This window comes from Psammomys obesus, unplaced genomic scaffold, assembly GCF_907164565.1.
Source record: "Psammomys obesus unplaced genomic scaffold, mPsaObe1.curated_primary_1811, whole genome shotgun sequence".
NCBI lineage: Eukaryota > Metazoa > Chordata > Mammalia > Rodentia > Muridae > Psammomys > Psammomys obesus.
The window spans coordinates 34124362-34143526 of NW_026592118.1; the positions used below are offsets into that span (position 1 = coordinate 34124362).

Sequence of the window (19165 nt, forward strand, 5' to 3'; positions counted from 1 at the left end):
CTAAGGCGACCCCTGAGAGCACCACAGTAAAACAAGATACCGAGTCATAGTCGTTGAAGGAAAGGAAGAAATATCTGATAACAGTAAGCCTCAAAGGACAGTATGTTTAATATGCATCAAACAACAGCTTCAATACACAGTGGGTGGGAACCTGGAATGTATGTATCCAGAAACACAAATGTGAAAACACCCTCAAAATGCTGGTGGAACAGTGGAAAAATAAAGTAGAAACAGCTCAATCGACCATAGCCAGGGCAATGATTAAATATATTGTTATATATTCTCACCAATATTTCACAATTATGATATACGTATGAAAGCATGCATATGAATAACAATGCCATCTACCAAGTAAATCACAGGGAAGTTCATGTTTTGGTAAACCTCTTCTAAGACTCTAACCTCTAAGTAATAAATTATTTGGGAATGTATTTATATATGGTAAAACATGGACTGATTATAAAGCTAAATAAAATATTATGTTGTAGAAAGCTAGCGTACAGACAGCATCATTCTTACAAAGCTTCAAACTATCAAGACTAAGCGTGTATTAGTTGGGAATTCATTGAGATATGTGTACCTTCACATGTAAAATTTCATAGAAAAGCCAATAGTAACACAAAGTTTGAAGCAGGATAGCTCTGGCACAGGAAGGTGGTGGGGGAAGGGCTCACAGGACTTGCCCAGAAACAGTGCTTTGGTTCATTCTGTGATATGTTTGCTGCTTGCCTCATCCTGTTTTAAAACTGACAGGCACGTTGCATATATTCTTTTAATGCATTGGAAAAGTGTAAAACCTGCTTCATTTCAATACATAGCTTAATCATACAACGAGAACTTTGATACCAGGGAGAAAGGGGAACTGTCCATTTGTCATACAATTAGTGCATTTATTTTCAGACGTATTTCTCTCTACTATCACTTGGGGCTAAATTTGTAACTCCCCTCAGCATCCCCCACCACAATCCCAGTACTCACACAGACATTCCTACACGTTTCATCCAAAGACCTTCCCCTCGAAAACCATTCTCCACTCCCAGAGCTCACAGGTGCTGAGGGCGGGGTCACAAGCGGGTGGGGTTTGGTCTGTCATATATGTGTACTAGAATGAACAGGATTCAGGACCACACTGCAGGTTGTGAAGCAGATAAAGACTGGGTTGTAAAGTCACACAGCCAAGTCCAGATTACTAATGCTTCCACCCTTCAGCTGGGCGGTGGCAGCTGACACGCTACTGAAATCCCGAGAGCCTTAGCCTTCTCACCTGTGCAGGCAGTACGCGCTCCCTAGGTGGCTGTGAGAGCCCTACAGCGTTTGTGACCTATCGAGGCTGGGTGTGTGCTCTGGTGTGGCACACTGTTTGCACAGGGCACTTTCTAAACCTCTGACTGGAGCAAGTCAACGTGCTTGTTCATCCTTTGATGCAGGTTTCTCGACACTCCCTTTCGCTGTGGAATCTGTTTCCTGAGCCATTGCAGCCACTGAACCAAAAGCGAGCACAGTTGTTGACATTTTTGTCATAATACCATCGAACGACATAGTCTCCACAGTTCCCAGGTCTCAGGGCTTCCTCGCATCTTGGATCTGGAGAGAAAAAAAAGGTGGGGGAGGATCAGAATTTTTCTCTCACTGAACACATCAGGGAAAAAAAAAAAACAAACAAAAGCTTTATGAAGTAATATTAACTTTTTATTCTTTATGCATTCTAACAGAGAAAAACATGGTTCTAGTTTATTGAAAGAAGGGTTCTGTATTACTCCAAATCTTCTTCCTATCACCTGGAACTCTATCGCTGGTTATCCATTCCTTCAAATACAAAAGTCTTTAATCTTTATGAACCCTATTAAATTCCAAGAAGGTGCAAGTGAGAATCCATTAACTACTACCTCTGGGGGATTGGGTAACAGGAGAAGATGGGATTAAAAAAAATAGTCTCATTAGGTAGATCCGGCTAGCCTTGAACTTTTGATGATCCACCCTCCACCTCCTAAGGACCGGTATTACAAAGATGTAGTACTATGACCAGCACTTTAGAGAACACATAGCACCAAAGGGCAGTCTTGATCCTACACTTCCCTTTTTAAAGGACAACTATTGTAAGAAAGCAAGAAGATAGGGCATGACCTTTTAATGTCCATTACAAAAACAAACAAACACTTTAGGAGTGTGCCCTCTAAAGGAAAGCCAAAACAATAAGGCCATATTGTGCTAATGAAATCAGAGTCTCCAATTCATTAGATCTTCTTTGTTGATCAACACTGCCCAGTGCATTGATTCTTACTTTCTGCTTGAAGAAATTACACCAAGATGAGAAAAGCCAGACAAACAGACACCAGCTGCCCAAGACTTGTTCTTTCAGAGATGGTTGATATCTCTACAGCAAAGCCAGTCTTTTCTCCAACTCCCTTAATCCGTTCCTCAGGTTCGGAGCCTGTCTCATTATATTTTCTAGAACTGATCTCTAAATCTATTTCTGCCATGAAGACTAATTAGACCTAGTGGAGAAAAACAGATTTCCACAAGAACTAAACAGCTGATAAAGTGCAACCTGTGTTCAAGTCCATTTAAGTGTCTGTTGGACTTGGAAGCTGTCACCTTTGTATGTATATGTGTATGTGATGCTGTCTCTTTGTATGGATATTAACTCAAAGAAAGCATGTTTCTGGAAGAGAATCTGAGTTATACAATCAAGAGTCAAAACCTCAAATATCTACATGTTTGAAGAACACAGAGCAGCTGGGCCTGTGGAACAGGGGCAATGGAATTACCTCTAAAACATTCAGGTAAAACCTGTGCTGGAACATTTCCATAATCACCTTTACTCCCCAGGCAGCCACCTCCCAAGTTCCATGTGACCCAGCCAGAGCTGGCTTTTCTCTTCCCTGGCAAGTTATCTCTTGTTGAAGAGACCCCAGAGACCAGTGTGCCTCCCTCACACTGTAGATACAGCAGCTCTTCGAAAGATGTCCCTTACCTTTGTACAGAGAATTTTCTGACTGTGAAATCAAATTGGGATTTGGAGTTCTTGTTTCCATTCCCTCCGGGGTGCTGAGCCATAGTGTACTGGTGGCCTCAGTTGGAGTTGAGACAGCCAAGTTGCCAGCCTCAGTTGTCATGAAAGGTTCATTCTCTTCATTCTGGCCCCTAGAGACATTAAACTACACACACACACACACACACACACACACACACACACACACACACCATAGCACATACATGGAACATCACATATACACACCACATTCATATGATACACACACATCACACATATCAGAGAAACACACATACACACCACACACATACAAACATCACATATACACACAACATTCATACAACAAACACATACACACACAAACAAAAGAAGGAAAAGAAAAAATTATTTTGTTTCTGGTGTCAACTCAACAAAGCAACTGATTTCTTGGAAACTGTAGAAAAGGTTTATCATGGCTGTGGCTCCCAGCTGTCCTATGCAGACTATTTCAAGTAAAGCTCACAGCAATCACGTCCCAGTCCTGACTAGATAAAGATCGACTTTCCTTCCTCTTTGTGTGGCTTCTAGTATGTACACACACTCATTGCCTACATCTGGGCAGAGATGTTCTTCTCCTGAGAACTTCCAAGGAGAATTGTATCCAGGGCATGAAATACATAAAATGGAAAGGGATAGTCTTCTCTCTTCTAGTTATGTCTATGAACACAAAAAAGCAACAGTAATTTAGCATTTTATGATCTTTTTATGCTTTATTTCCTAGCACTAGAGCTCTTAATGAGATATTCTAAAATATCTACCCAGGATTCAGTGAATCCTGATGCAGAGAATTGGGACAACAAAGGACAACAAAGTCTAAATGAAAGCACCTTGGCACCTGTTTGACTGGTTGGTCAATCCCAGCTGAAAATCTTGTGCCTTCTACTGTCTATCATGCAGAGCCCACTGTTGTGGGATCCTTGGCTCCTATGAAGACCTAAGAAACGCCTGATCTCTAAAGTACATAATATCTTAACTCCAGAAGCAAAATTTTTAGCAAAACTTTCTAGTTTCATCTCAGATTATGATATATAATGAAAGCAAGGTACTTGGCTTGAGAAAAAAGGTTGCGTTAATTTTAAGACTATTATCAAGAGCTAGGCAAGTCACTTGTATTAATAATTGAAAGTAGGGTTATTTATTTTTTTTGGAGCACAGTTCTATGGAGTGGAGTCGGTTACTCAACCTCAGTCGTAGCCCCATCGTCTTACAATGGCTCCCTCATTCTCCTGCTTTGTGCTTATTTCGGTAAACAAATCTATGAACTAAATAAAGTCGTTTTTCTGATGCTTTCTTAACCAGGGATGCCAGCAGACAGTGGGCACAGGCAGCTGTCGCCATTACCTGTCCTCTGTTACCTGCTGGCTTACAGCGTTTTATTCCATATACACACACGCATGCACACACAGGCACACCTACTCACAGGCCCTATCAAGTGAGCACACTTTGCTCTGACCACGTATGTTTGCATGTTTCATAGTTACTGAAGAATTACCAGGTGAGTTCAGAACAAGTACTTCCTTTAGAACCAGTTGTTGGCCTTATACAGAGCTCTGAACTCAAACACAACAGTGGCTTCACTGGCTCCAAACACAGCCTTCATTAAAGCTGCAGGCGCATCCCTTGCTGTTCCTGCTTCCAGGAACAGGCCCTGTGTGCAGTGCGTCTGATGACTGGAGTTCCAACATCTCCTACTCTCTTAGAATTGAACATTTTAAAGCTGGCAGTCCTCCAATGGGAGGGGAGAAAGGTCCTGGCCCAGAGAAAAAGCACTGCAGTTCTCTGCCTGCCCATATTCTCTCTAGGTGATACTGTATCAAAAGAAAAGCCACCGGGAGCAGTCTACATGGGAAACAGAGGGTCTCTGAGCTCAGTGTCCCTTGCTCTGGGCATAATTTCCATAAAAGAATTACCCCTGCCTTTGAATCTTTACAGAGCTCCAGTCCTGGGGCCTAGAAACTCCTTTCTCACCATGAAGAGATGCCTGTTTGCTTTCTAAATCACGTGATCATTTGGGAATTTCCACAACTGTAACATTATATAACACATTTCAGAATAAACACAATTAACTTTCTTCTATAAATGAAATAATTTCATCAATCTTCTGGCTCAGTAAAGTTTGAGACTATTAGACAAATGCGTAATTGTTGTGGTTGGCAATTTAAAATTTGTTCTTCCTTCTTACAAAAGCAAACATGTTTGCTGAAAGGGATTTTAGAAAATAATGGACAAGTGAAGAGAATGGAATAGAAATCAGAGGCAATTCTACTCACAGATAATTACTGTTGATATGTTTTCCCTACTCTAATTTTTTTCCCTATGTGAGTATATTTTTAACAACAACAACAAAAAAATGCAAGCTGGGACTATAAGTCATTTGGTAAAATGTTTGCTCAGTATCTTTGAAGCCCAGGGTTTAATGCCCAGGAGATCCAACGACAACAAACTTTGTTCCATTTTCTATGTCACATGCTACTTTTCTTAATATATAGTATCAGCACTGCACATATTACAGCAAAAGGCAAACCAGATGGACATCATAAGAGGGAGAAAACAGGAAACAGGACAGGAGCCTACCATAGAGGGCCTCTGAAAGACTCTACCCAGCAGTGTATCAAAGCAGATGCTGAAACTCATAGCTAAGCTTTAGGCAGAGTGCAGGGAATCTTATGAAAGAAGGGGGAGATAGAAAGACCTGGAGGGGACAGGAGCTCCACAAAGAGAGCAACAGAACCAAAAAATCTGGACACAGGGGTCTTTTCTGAGACTGATACTCCAACTAAGGACAATGTATGGAGATAACCTAGAATCCCTGCACAGATGTAGCCCATGGCAGGTCAATGTCCAAGAGGTTTCCCCAGTAATAGAAACAGGGACCATTTCTGATATGAACTCATGGGCTGGCTCTTTGATCACCTCCACCTGAGGGGGAGGCAGTCCTTACTAGGCCACAGAAGAAGACAATGAAGCCAGTCCTGATGAGTCCTGATAGTCTAGGGTCAGATGGAAAGGGAGGAGGACCTCCCCTATCATTGGACTGGGGGAGGGGCATAGGAGAAGAAGAGGGAGGGAGGGTGGAATTGGGAGGGGATGGGGGAAGTGGCTACAGCTGGGATACAAAGTGATAAACTGTAATTAATAAAAATTAAAAAAATAAAATGCTTAATAGACATGACTAGAATCAGCCCTCCCCCCATGTGTGTGTGCATTGAATGGGCCATACCAGGGACTGAACCAGGGCCTTGTTCTTGCTTGGCAACCACTCTTACTATTGAGGCATATATATAGCCCTTTATCTAGTTTTATTTCAAAAGGTCTCGCTAATTTAGTTGCCCATGCTGGCCTTGAATCATTCCCTAACCTAGGCCAGGCTTGATCCTTTGGTCATTCTGCTTCAGTTTCCAAAGTACCCAGGTTATACCCCTGTCCCAAGAGGTTCAGCTTACAATGGACTCTTTCAAATTTTTTTCTATTCTAAAGCTCATGACTGATTGTGGGGTTAAACACAGATTTGGAATGCTTTTCAGGCAACGTCCTTTCCAAGTGTATTTCTACTAATTTGCACGCTCACTAGGGACATCTTTCTTCAGCAATCATCACTTGCCAGTTTGACAATCATCAGGACTGCAAAGGAGATGACTGCCAGTTTGACAGGTGAGAAGGTGTCCAGCTGGCCTTCAGAGCTGTGGCACAATCTGTCTTCCCTACATAGCATGACCACCATGCCCTACCATAACCTGCAGCAATATCTCAAAATCTGCCTTCCTACCGCAGCCCAGGAAAAGTTAGTCTGAGTCTGAAAAGCTTCCGATATCCCCACCAGTACCAACTGTTTTCTTCCATCTTACAGCCCCCCCGACCCCCAACAGCCTGACCCATGCAGAGTTCAACCTTGAGCCATACTCCACCAAAGCAGAATATGCTACCCCCAAATATGCCATTTGAGGATAGTAATTATTTTGAGGTGAAGGTAGTTGAGAGTAAATACAAGAAGAACACTCTTCCTTTCTTCATTGGCCTAAAAGCAAGACAATTTTTTGGTAAGGTGTCTTCTACTCCCTTCTCTACCAGGAAGGACTGTTATCAGCAGAGACTCCAGATCCTTAGCAAAAGGAAAGCAACAGAACACTACATAGCAAACATTAACTAGTTCTCACTTTCCATATTTTCACTTCCCCAAGGGCTCCAGTCATTCACATGGTACACATGTATACATGCAGGCAAAAGACTCTTATTCACAAAATAATAAAATAAATAAATCTATCTTTTCCCAAAAAAGCAAGCACACTGACTGCTGTGTTCAGACATTGCTCAGTATGGTAGGCCACATGGTAGATGTTGGCCATAGCCAAAACCTTCAAAGGAGTCTGTCTGGCTTAACTGTATTCCTCTCATATGCAAGTCCATCAGCACCTACATGCTGAAATTTACTTGCATTCCAAGGTTTTCTGATCACCTTGGGCTGCTCTGGCCCAGACTGACTGCGCCTTTCCCAGAGGTAGAATGCAGGACTATACTCAGCATAAAGCTTCCCATACTTTGAATGTCATTCATCGTGAAATAACACAGGAAAACTTAGACGTCTTTTTAAAAAGACAACATATATCAAACAGGTGCATCTCTGTATTAGAAATAATAAAATTGTGGGAAAATGTATACTTTGGAGCTGAGGAAATAAAGTATATATCTTCAGCACTGAGAATATGTAAGTTTTCTGACTCCATGTCTGCAATATTCCTTCTAGGTTAGTTTTCGGGATGTTCCTTGCCTTGTTTTCCGTTCTGCGGATAGAACACTCACACTCCAAGGGTACTGAGTCATTATTAGCAACAGTCAGCACTGCACGCAGCAACTTCATATTCTGATAATTAGCTGTTTCATAGGTTTTGCTGAGAATTCGACTTTCTTACCACCATGAGAGCATTAGTTTTATTTTGTAAACAAGTAAATTGGGATTTGGCCAATATGAGCACCTCTGTAGGACATGATTTCGTCATGACCATTTATGGATAATTAGTTCTGATTTCAGGAAATCAGCTTAACCCTGCCTGTATCAGAGAAACTAAACAAGCTCACGCTAATGTCCCTTGACATTTTCATGCCGCTGATTATAGCCTTTGGAGAGGGCGCTGTGCCATAGTCACTATAAAAGGATTAAGTAGCCTGCAAAAGTTTACTTCTATAATGAACATTCAACGAAAGTACAAATAAACCTCAGAAGGGAAGAAAAAGGGAAGAAAGACTTATTTTAGAGGTATGTATGATAGAGAAAGGAATCCCTGAAGGAAATGAAAAAAGTACCAGCAGAGCGGTGGAAATTCACCTTTAGACAGTAGCTGTGGTGTCACCCACAAACGAGAAATCAAGTAAGGATTTGGCACCTAGCCAGTTGTTGGTGGCTTTTCTGCAGAGGCAAACTGTAGCATATAGCCTGGCTTCAGAGGATCCTCTAAAAAATAAGGGGAAAAGGGTGAGATATGTAAATCAGAGGAAAGTGAAGGGAGAAAGGAAGGGAGTAAAGGAGTAAAAGAGACAGAGACATATGTGTGTGTGTCTATCTATCTATCTATCTATCTATCTATCTATCTATCTATCTATCCATCCATCCAAAAGAGACAGAGACAGAATAAAAGATAAAAAAGCAAGAGAAAGAACAGAAGGAAGATACTAGGGTAGTGAGAATCCTGGAATTAAAACAAAAATGTTGTAAGAATATGTTTTTTGTTTTTTGTTTTAATCCCAAGTGTAGGGATATGGGACAGCTTCAGAGCAGCTGAATATGATTTGCCTCATGTTCTAGCAGAGGCATGGTTTTGCCAGCTGCAGATGGTTTCTGCTATTGTATGACATTTGGAAATCTGGGAATTGTTCAGAGGGTATATGAAGACCTGATAGGTGGAGCGGGTGGTTGTTGATTGTTCAGGGTGTTCAGGTTTGTTAGTTGTCAAAGAAGAAACAAGAAGAAATTAGATTCAAGAACCTCTAATTTTCTCCTTTCCCTTTTCCTTCTTTTTCTCCTATCTAGTCATAGGGCGTGAAACCAGAGAAATAAAGGGTTAGAAAAAGAACTCAGAGACAGCCCCTGTTCCCCTTACTAGGGAACCCACTTGGAGATTGAGCTGCCATAGGCTACATCTGTGCAGGGGTTCTAGGTTATCTCCATGCATGGTCCTTGGAAGCAGTCTTTTTTTTATTTTTATTTTTTATTTTTTCTTATCAGTTACATTTTATTAACTCTGTATCCCAGCCGTGTCCCGCTCCCTCATTCCCTCCCAATCCCACTCTCCCTCCGTCATCTCCACCGTGCCCCTTTCCAAGTCCACTGATAGGGGGGACCTCCTCCCCATTCATCCAATCCTGTTTTATCAGGTATCTTCAGGACTGGCTGCAAAGCTCTCCTCCGTGGCCTAACAGGACTGCTCCTCCCTTGGGGGGTGGGGAGGTCAAAGAGCCAGTCATTGAGTTCTTGTTAGAAATAGTCCTTGTTCCCCTCACTATGGGAAACCAATTGGTTACTGAGCTACCACAGGCTACATCTGAGCAGAGGTTCTAGGTTATATCCATACATGGTCCTTGGTTGAATGACAGTCTCTGAGAAGACCCTGTGCCCAGATATATTTGGTCCTTGTGGAGCTCCTATCCTTTCCCCATCAGACTAACTCCCCTTCTTTCATATGATTCCCTGTATTCTGCCGAAGGTTTGGTCATGAGTCTTTGTATCTGCTTTGAAAACACTGCTAGTTAGAGTCTTTCAGATGCGCTCAGGAGACTCCTGTCATACGTTCAATGCACATCCCATCTGTCTTTCTAAACGAAGATTGATCATCTTACCCCATGTCCACTCTCTTGATAATCTTTTTTTTTTATTAATTACACTTTATTCATTTTGTATCCCCCCATAAGCCCCTCCCTCCTCCCCTGCCGATCCCACCCTCCCTCCCCTTTCTGCATGCATGCCACTCCCCAAGTCCACTGATAGGGGAGGTTCTCCTCTTCTTTCTGATCTTAGTCTATCAGTTCTCATCAAAAGTGGCTGCATTGTCCTCTACTGTGGCCTGGTAAGGCTGCTCCCCCCTCAGGGGGAAGTGATCAAAGAGCAGGCCAATCAGATTATGCCAGAGGCAGTCCCTCTTCCCATTACTATGTAACCCACTTGGACACTGAACTGCCATGGGCTACACCTGTGCAGGGGTTCCAGGTCATCTCCACAAATAGTCCTTGGTTGGAGTATGAGTCTCTGGGAAGTTCCCTGTGTTCAAATTATCTTGTTCTGTTGCTCTGCTTGTGGAGTTCCCGTCCCCTCCAGCTCTTTTTAAGTGTATAGATTTCATTATGTTTCTCATATCTTATAGGTCTATATAAGTGAGTATATACCATGTTTGTCTTTCTCCTTCTGGGATATTTCACTCAGAATGATCTTTTCTAGATCCCACCATTTGCCTGCAGATTTCATGATTTCCTTCTTTTTGATTGCTGAGTAGTATTCCATTGTGTAAAAATACCACAATTCTTACCAGGCCACAGAGGAAGACAATCGAGCCAGTCCTAATGAGACCTGATAGGCTAGGGTCAGATGAAAGGGGTGGAGAACCTCCCTTATCAGTGGACTAAGGGAGGGGCATGGGAGGAGAAGAGGGAGAGAGGGTGGGACTGGAAGGAGACAAGGAAGGGGACTACAGCTGGGATACAAAGTGAATAAATTGTAACAAATAAATAAATAAATAAAAATTTTAAATGTAAAAAAAAAGAAAGAAAGAAAAGAACTCACAAAGTAGTTAAAGCCTGGCTACACATTAGCCTAAAGGAAGTAATTTTATTATGAGAGGATAAATCTAAACAGGATATTAGCAAAAGAACCATACGAATCCAGAAAGGGTTGTCTTATTTTTAAGATGGGTAAATCTGAAACCTACTTACTGAGCTAGGGGAAAGTCTCTGGTAGGGTGGAGAAGCCATGTTCTAACTTGGACCAAGTAGAAGGAAACATTGAAGAACACAGGTGGAGGATTAAATCCTGACAGGTCAGAGCTGATGACAGAGCCTAGGCTCAGATTCTGGAGCAATGCATTCAGTTCCAATGTCAAGTCTGAACCTGATCATGATCAGGGTTGCAGTTCTCTGGGAATGTTCTAGTAGAAGCCAGGCATGTTGACTCACATCTGTAATCACAGCGCACAAGAGGCTAAAGCAGGAGGATTCCTGGGAACTTGAGGCCCGCATAGGATGCACAGTGACTCTCAGGTCAGCTCAGACTACAAAATAAGCCCCCTGCTTTAAAAACAAGCAAAAATGTTCATGGGAACATGGTTCAGCAATGGATTGTTTAACTGAATTTGAGATGAGGTGATGAGCACAGAGAGAGGGGGAACTAGAGACAGAAGCATTGGGCGAGTGCAGACCATGGCGTCACAGACCTATGCTGGTCTGCACTGATGCAGAAAATTCATATCGACTGGAGGCTGGGATTGAAGACGTCAGGATGATATCAGGAAGAGGGAAACTCTCTTCCCTGCTTCTTACACCACACCTCCTCTAGCTGGCAACAGAGCTACCCCTGGGGCTCATCCCACACTAGCTTGGCTGTGTCTATCACCTGGTTGCTAGGAAACCATTATGTACCCTACATCCTCCTCCTTCAAGAAAGAAGTGGTCTGGCTGTCAGTTATCTAAGTTATATGCAATTTTTCATAATACCAAAAAAGAGAACATTTTCAAAAGAGTAGATAAAATTTCATTCCTTTCTACTTCTTCAAAAAGAAAAATATATTGCAACTAATTCTGTAAGAGACTAGTTCAAATAGATTAACATCCATGCATGTACACTAATTATTAATTCATTTAGAGTTGTGAAAGGTAACTTCATACAGTAAATAAAGATGTTTATGGAATTAATGGGCCATTACTGGAAATAATTATTGACCTGACAAGTTGATGTCTAATTGGTTTCACTACTTTGCTCTCACTCATGTCAAGAAAATCTTAACCCAACTGTTCAAACCAGGAAGAATAAATAAATATGAAGTGTTAACAATATTAATGCCATCATTTTAGAAAGCATCTGCAGTAGGTTTTCACATTTTTTTTTAGTTAGCTCTTCTTTTTTTATTTTTTATTAATTACACTTTATACATTTTGTATCCTCCCATAAGCCCCTCCTTCTTCCCCTCCCGATCCCACCCTCCCTCCCCCTTCTTCATGCATACCCCTCCCCAAGTCCACTGATAGGGGAGGTCCTCTTCTCCTTCCTTCTGATCTTAGTCTATCAGTTATTATCAGAAGTGGCTGCATTGTCATCATCTGTGGCCTGGTAAGGTTGGTCCCCCCTCAGGGAGAGGTGATCAAAGAGCAGGCCAATCATATTATGTCAGAGGCAGTCCCTCTTCCCATTACTATGTAACCTACTTGGACACTGAACTGCCATGGGCTACATCTGTGCAGGGGTTCTAGGTTATCTTCAAGAATAGTCCTTGGTTGGAGTATGAGTCTCTGGGAAGTTCCACAGGATTTTTTTTTAAGTCCCTATTTCAGTTTCTCTCTTCTACCCTGCCCTCCCTTAGCCCTTCATATTCCATTATTTTTTAACCCTTTATATCATTATGTTTTATCTCCCCTACCTTGAAGACCTCTCCCATGACCCCTCACTAATTTCCAGACCTCTGTGGATGTTCCAAATTTGGAATACACATATCGGCCAACTCAAAGCTAACATCCTGAAACAAGAGAAAACCTGTGATATCTGTCTTTCTGAGTGTCAGTTTCCTCACTCAGAATAATAGTATCTAGCTCTGTCCATTTACCTACAAACTTCATTTTTCTTAACAGCTGAATAATATTCTACTGTGTGAATGCACGGCATTTTTATTATCCTATTCATTGGGTTGTTTCCATTTCCTGGCTATTGTGACTAGGGCAGCAATGAACATGGATGACCAGGTATCTCTAAAGTAGGATATAGAGTCTTTTGCGTACGTGGCAAGGCATGACATATCTATCATATGGTAGATCTATTTCTGGATTTTTGGGAAACATCAATTTCCATACTGGTTGCACCAGTTTGTATTCACACCAGCAGTGAATATGTGTTCCCCTTCTGTATATCCTTTGCCAGTATTTGTCATCTTTTCTCTTTGTTAACTTAGCTATTCTAATTTGGGTAAGATGAAATCCTAAAGTAGTTTTCAGTTGTACTTCCCTGATGGCTAAGTATTTTGGACATTTCTTAAGTATTTTATCTTTTGAGATTTTTGTTTTCTGGATACTTGGTCCATTCTAGGTACTAGCTCTTTAGACTTGTGGCTGGTAAAGGTTTAGCCGTACTGTAGGCTGCCTCTTTACCCAAACTATGTTCTTTGTTATACAAAAGTGTTTTAGTTTTATAAGTTCCTCGTTATTAATTGTCAAGACAGGTGCCTTTAGTCTCATCACTCTGAGGCAGAGACAGACAGATCTCTGTAGAGTTCAAGGTCAGCTGGTCTACATAATGACAACCAGAGACTATATAGTAAAAATCTGTCTCAACAAAACAAACAAAACGTAATTTTAAGCCACGTGCAGAGCATAACACTTACTTAGATGTAGATTGTGTCCTTGAAGGATTTCAATTCATTAGAAACATTAAGGCATGTTCATGCTCACCGATCATACTTTATTGATAAATATAATAAATTAGGAGAGGAAATATGAAACACTACAAGGAGAGGCTCAGAGTAAAAGATGGATGACCACAGACAGCCCCCGCAGACTGGTCTCCAGGAGAACCAGCAGAGGCCTGCAAGTTATGCAAGATCCTCCTACCACCCTCATCTCCGAACACGCCTGTTCTCAGACAGTTAGAGTACATCTAAATCAGGACATTTCCATCGTTAAATGTAATGCTTAAAAGTTTAGATTTTCTTTGAGGTGGACTAAGACAATTTCTACTCCTTTCCTAAGATTACTGTTTACCACTTCTTGCGCTTCAGCCATTGACCCGCTATCTGGGTCATATAGTTGAGCTAGAATAGGAAGTGCTAAGTTACACCAAGAGGAATCCTTGCTTAAAGGGCAGGACAAAGGCCACCAAGAATAGTCACGGGTGTGGAGCACAACACAAATTTGACAGCTTATGTGGTGGTTTGATAAGAACATGACCCTCATAGTCTCATAGATTTGAATGCTTGGGTCATTAGGAACTGGAGCCACCCGACGGAGATTAGGAGTGGCCTTGTTGGAGGAAGTGTGTTTCTGGGCCTGGGCTTTGAGGTTTCAAATGCTCAAACCAGGGCCACCATCCCCTTCCTCCAACTGTAGATGGAGATGTGGAACTCTCAGCTCCTCAGTAATACCTGGTCTGCCTGTGTGCGGCCATGCTTCCCACAGAGCTGATAATGGACGAAACCTCTTAAATGCTAAGTAATCCTCAAGTAAATGCTTTCCTTTATACGAGTTGCTGTGGTCATGGTGTCTCTTCACAGCGAAGGAACAATGACTTAAAGACAATGTACTTAAAGCACTATGAGATTTATCATTTATTTTTTTCATTTATTGTAACTCAGTTGTGTGTGTCTCAAATATGAATCTTGTAGATTGCAACAGTGCCAAGTCACAACACCAGAAAGACATGTCCTTGGCCATACTTTATTGTCTTTAATTCACTTTAAAAGTTTAGATAGACAAGGGCCAAGAAAACCCTCTGGACCAAATTTTAGTCTCCATCAGATTTTGTAAATAAGTTTTACTTTGGATTGAATGCTGAGGATTGAAAACACATTCTACCACTTAGCCAAATCCCAAACTACATTTGCTAAATAAATTTTATTAGATCACAATCATGCTTATTCACTTGAATATTTTCTTTGACTACTTTTGTAATTCAAAGACAAAACTGAAAAGCTGAAACAGAAATTCTATGGCCGTTCAGTCAAAGTATCCAGTATATGATTACAGTGTGCTAACGTCTGCTATACAGCTGATGGTATAGGTGTGTGTGTGTGTGTGTGTGTGTGTGTGTGTGTGTGTGTGTCTAAGACTCTTGCTCTAACAGAAATACTCATTTGGAGTCACTATTTTAACAGACGAAAGCATGCCAGAGGACTTTCTGCCCTATCTGAAGAAGGAATAGAACTCTAGTGAGTTCTGTAATCTGTGCCCTTAGAAATGGTATCTTAGGCCTGACTCCTCAACAAGCCTAGGGTCTTAGTCTATCTACTCAGCCAAGTCCTGGTGGTAGAGTATTGTTGCTCCTGCTTACAATGACTGGCATTAATGAAGCTTTCGTAAAAGGACAGCACTGGGGCTTTGCCAAACTTAAAGAATGATACCGTGACCCTCTCCACATTCCCTAAACAAGATCCATGGGAATAGTAAAGTCAGTCTAGATTGCTTTTATTTGGAACTTGATAAGGAAGAGACTGTATTAAACACTTACAAGTGGCTATGGGAGATGCTCCAGTTTTCTCTGGATCTGATTGGCTTGAGTCAGTTCCCAGGAGCTTGCTAAGAAGACAGTCACATTTGTCTCGTCTCCAGGAGGGAGCTGCCCTCCTCACTGGGAAGCTCTAACACTGAGCACCCTCCTGTACCCCATTTGTACCATGATCACGTACAGCTCCTGCCCCTCCTATTCCATGAACAGAAGTAGAAAGTTCAGAAGGCAACAATGTGGTATGGAGTGAGGGAGGTTGGCACTAGGACACACAGGTAAACTTTGGGGAAACTCGAGAGCTTACCAGGTGAATGCAGCAATGAATGAATGAGAGAGAGTTAGAAGAAAATCTGTTCCGGGAGCTTGGTTACAATAGTGATAAAGTAGAATATAAACTTATCATTTGCAACAGTTAATAAATCATTACCAAATATGAAAAGAAGTCATCGCACAATCATGTTCTAAGTTCCAGGGCTATTTCAGAACTGAAAACCTGCCATCAAGGTGGTAACACTGGGACCCAAGGACCCAGTATAATACATAGCTCAGCTGATTCTGAAGAGGCAGGGCAGAGGCAAGGTCTTCGACATCAAACAGACTATACCACTACAGAGTGAGCCAACGGCTCCCTACTGACTCACAGCTACCTACCAGCTCACTGCTACTCACCAGCTCAGAAATCTCCTTTGCAGGCTTTGGCGTGGATGTGCTGAATTCTCCCTCTGACATCCCAAATTCAGGTCGAGAGGATGACGATCCAAAAATTTGAATGAGGTAGGAGTCAAAATCCTCACAAATTTTTTTAGATAGCTTTTGCTTCAGAGTATCTTTTGAAAGAGAAGCAGAAAAGGCGGTTAGTGGAGGCAGCAAAAGTTTACTCAATACCTACTTAAAGGACTCGGCACTGAGCCTAAGCGACTTCCATGTTTGGACGCCAACTGCCACGTTGACTACAGTCAGAAGCATTTTTATATTACTTGTAAAAGATCATGACAAATCCATTTTTAATGCTGAATCTCTATTTGATGGTACACCATAGCACAGAATGCATAAGGAACACCAATTCCCATTGTCCAAAGTGATAGCTCACTGCTTTATTCTGTGGGAAGGGCCAGTACTACTATACAGTATTATAGTATTAGTATTATAGTAGAATAATATAATAAAATGTAAAAATAATACTAAGGAAGAAAAGCTTCCCAATACTATGTAAAACAGGCAATTGCATCTGGTTTTAGGACTAGTAAAATATCAGTTAGTGTGAAAAGGTGTTATTTATTGCTATAACAAATTAAAGACACTCTCAGCTCTCAGGTAAGATGATAAAGCCTTAATTTAATTGTTAAAATATAACTGTTTTCTCAAATGTGTGATACTTCTGGTCATTCTAACACATGAACAGCTCAGTGAAACTGAATATAGCAGATGTACCAGTTAGCCAGCAGAACATTGAGAAAAACGCTTGGGTTGGTACTTGGCGCAGGAAGGACCTAAAGTAGTGAGTTAATACACAGCTACAAAAGGCGCCATTCCCAAATGGGTAGACAAGGAAGGATCAAATCCGGGTCCTGCCGAGATGAGTCATTATATTCCCAAGAGTTGTAATATATGTAGCAAAACTCTACTGACCATAGATGAAATGCAGACAAATCAGTATGTCAGGCTGTCCCATTACTAAGTATCAGTTAATATGATATTTAGTATCAGAATGTTCACCGGGCTAGCCTAGTGACATACTTTAACGATTATTCTTCAAGGTTGTCAGCACCTAGAGCATGGCCTCCAATCCCAGCTGCTCATCTCTCATCTCTTTAGACTTCCATAGCTTTAGCATCAAGTTTTTAGTTTTTTAATTTCTTTTCAGTTTTGGGGCACTTTTTTTTTCTGCTTTACTTTCTGCTGCTCCATCTCTTATTCTAACTAGCAAACTTTTGAACGGTAACCAATAACAATATCCAAAGTGCCATTCTTTCCCTTCACTCCTATCTACTGCGTGGACACTCCAGTGAAACCTCACAGCCAGCTGAGAACTCAGGACCCATGGATAAATACAGGACTGTGCCTTCTACACTCAGTCACATCCCATTTGGTCCTTAGCTGTTTGTGGCTTCTAGGTTATAATGTAATGAGAGAGAATCCTCTTGAGAGTTCCCGACTGCTGGTGGTGTGATACTGCAAAGAGTAATGTCACCCTTTCCACTGGGCAGACAACCTTACCTTGCAGAGTAAAGAAGTCATCAAACTGATACACATGTTCTGCATCAGTAGCAATGAGATTCATTTCTTTGTGAAAAATGTCGAAGTTGGGGTCATCTTTCTTCACCACGCCAATCACAAACATTTCCACGTTGGCATCATTGGCGTCCTTCACCACATCTGCCAGTTTCTTTTTATCTCGGGAATCTGTCTGTCCATCAGTGATCACCAAGGCCACCTTCTTTACACCTGGCCTTGCCTCCTTGAACATGTCATTGGCTGCTTGGAGAGCGGTGGCTGTATAGGTGCCTTCCCCCAGATACTGCATGTTGTCCACTACCAGCTTAAAGTCATCATTGCTGGAGAATTGCTTCAGGCTTGCCACCTTCTCCACTTTGTGACTGTAGTTGATTATGCCTATGCGAGCTGTGGCAAGGTCCAGGGCTACCCGGTCAGCCAGAGTCTTCACAAAAGTTTGGATGATTTGAAAGTTCTCTGGTCCCACACTTTCTGAACTGTCAATTACAAACACCAACTCCAGTGGAGTCTCTTTGCATTTGGGCCCACAACCTAAAAGATGAATTTATAAATGTATAAACACTGAAGAAATGAAAAATAAACCATCACAGATTATCATCACACCCATAGGAGAGTGGTAAAAAGGTTAGGAATGAAACAAAAACCTTAGCTATGGTCTTCCTTCCCCATGACAGTGGAAACAGCTTATAAATCTCTCATCACTGGACTCCGTGCTTTACTCTTTTAAAAATGATATGTATTTTGGGGTAGTTTTATAGAAATTTATTCCAAATCTAAGCATTCCAACCTGGAGGGAAGCGCCTTAAGATGAAGAAATTTCTAAAAGGAGAAAACCAACTCACAAGTCTTAGAAAGTCTCTGAAATTTATCAGATTTAGAGCAACTCTCTAGATTGTTAAATTGCCTACAAGTCACATAGAGAGTTCTGGGGGTTGAGATTCTAGGGTTTGTTTGTTTCTTTCTTTTTACAGCAGGCACCATGCTAGGGTTGTCTCTGGTAATTCTGATGCCTATGAGACATTTATATTCCTATAAGTAACCCCTGCTCGTATACTCCTGTGAGTCACCACAATAAACTCATTGGTTCACCAAGTTGGACTTTGACAACATTGTTGCTTTGATCTGTCGTTGTTTCCCTATCAGTGGTGAAAAACATTTGTTTATATCTTTCCCTTAATAGTGTCACACACAACTACTACAAAGGTTTGAACCACAGCATAAGAGATAATAAACATCTGTATGTCTATTTTTTATATTAAAATATAAAACCTTAGTGGATATCCCTGGAAGGCCTGCTCTTTTCTGAAGGAAAACAGAGGAAGAGTGGATCTGGGAGAGAGGGAGGAGAGGGCAGGGGACTTGGAGGAGTGAAGGAAGGGGCAACTATGGTTGGGATATATTGAAAATAAACAAACACTATATATATGTATACATATATGTGTGTGAATATATTATATATATATATATATATATATATATATATATATATATATATATAT

General features: G+C 41.3%; 1 protein-coding gene across 1 annotated transcript in view; it reads right to left on the reverse strand.

Moving 5' to 3' along the window:
- Positions 1-483: 483 nt before the first annotated feature.
- The window catches only part of Col28a1 (collagen type XXVIII alpha 1 chain), a 147626-nt gene continuing 128944 nt past the window's right edge, over positions 484-19165 (reverse strand). The window contains exons 31-34 of the mRNA XM_055612840.1: positions 17649-18197; positions 16101-16258; positions 2975-3158; positions 484-1584 (exon numbers count right to left, since the gene is read on the reverse strand). Coding sequence (XP_055468815.1) covers positions 1412-1584; positions 2975-3158; positions 16101-16258; positions 17649-18197 — 1064 coding nt within the window. The 3' untranslated portion in view covers positions 484-1411. The remainder of the gene's footprint in view (positions 1585-2974; positions 3159-16100; positions 16259-17648; positions 18198-19165) is intronic.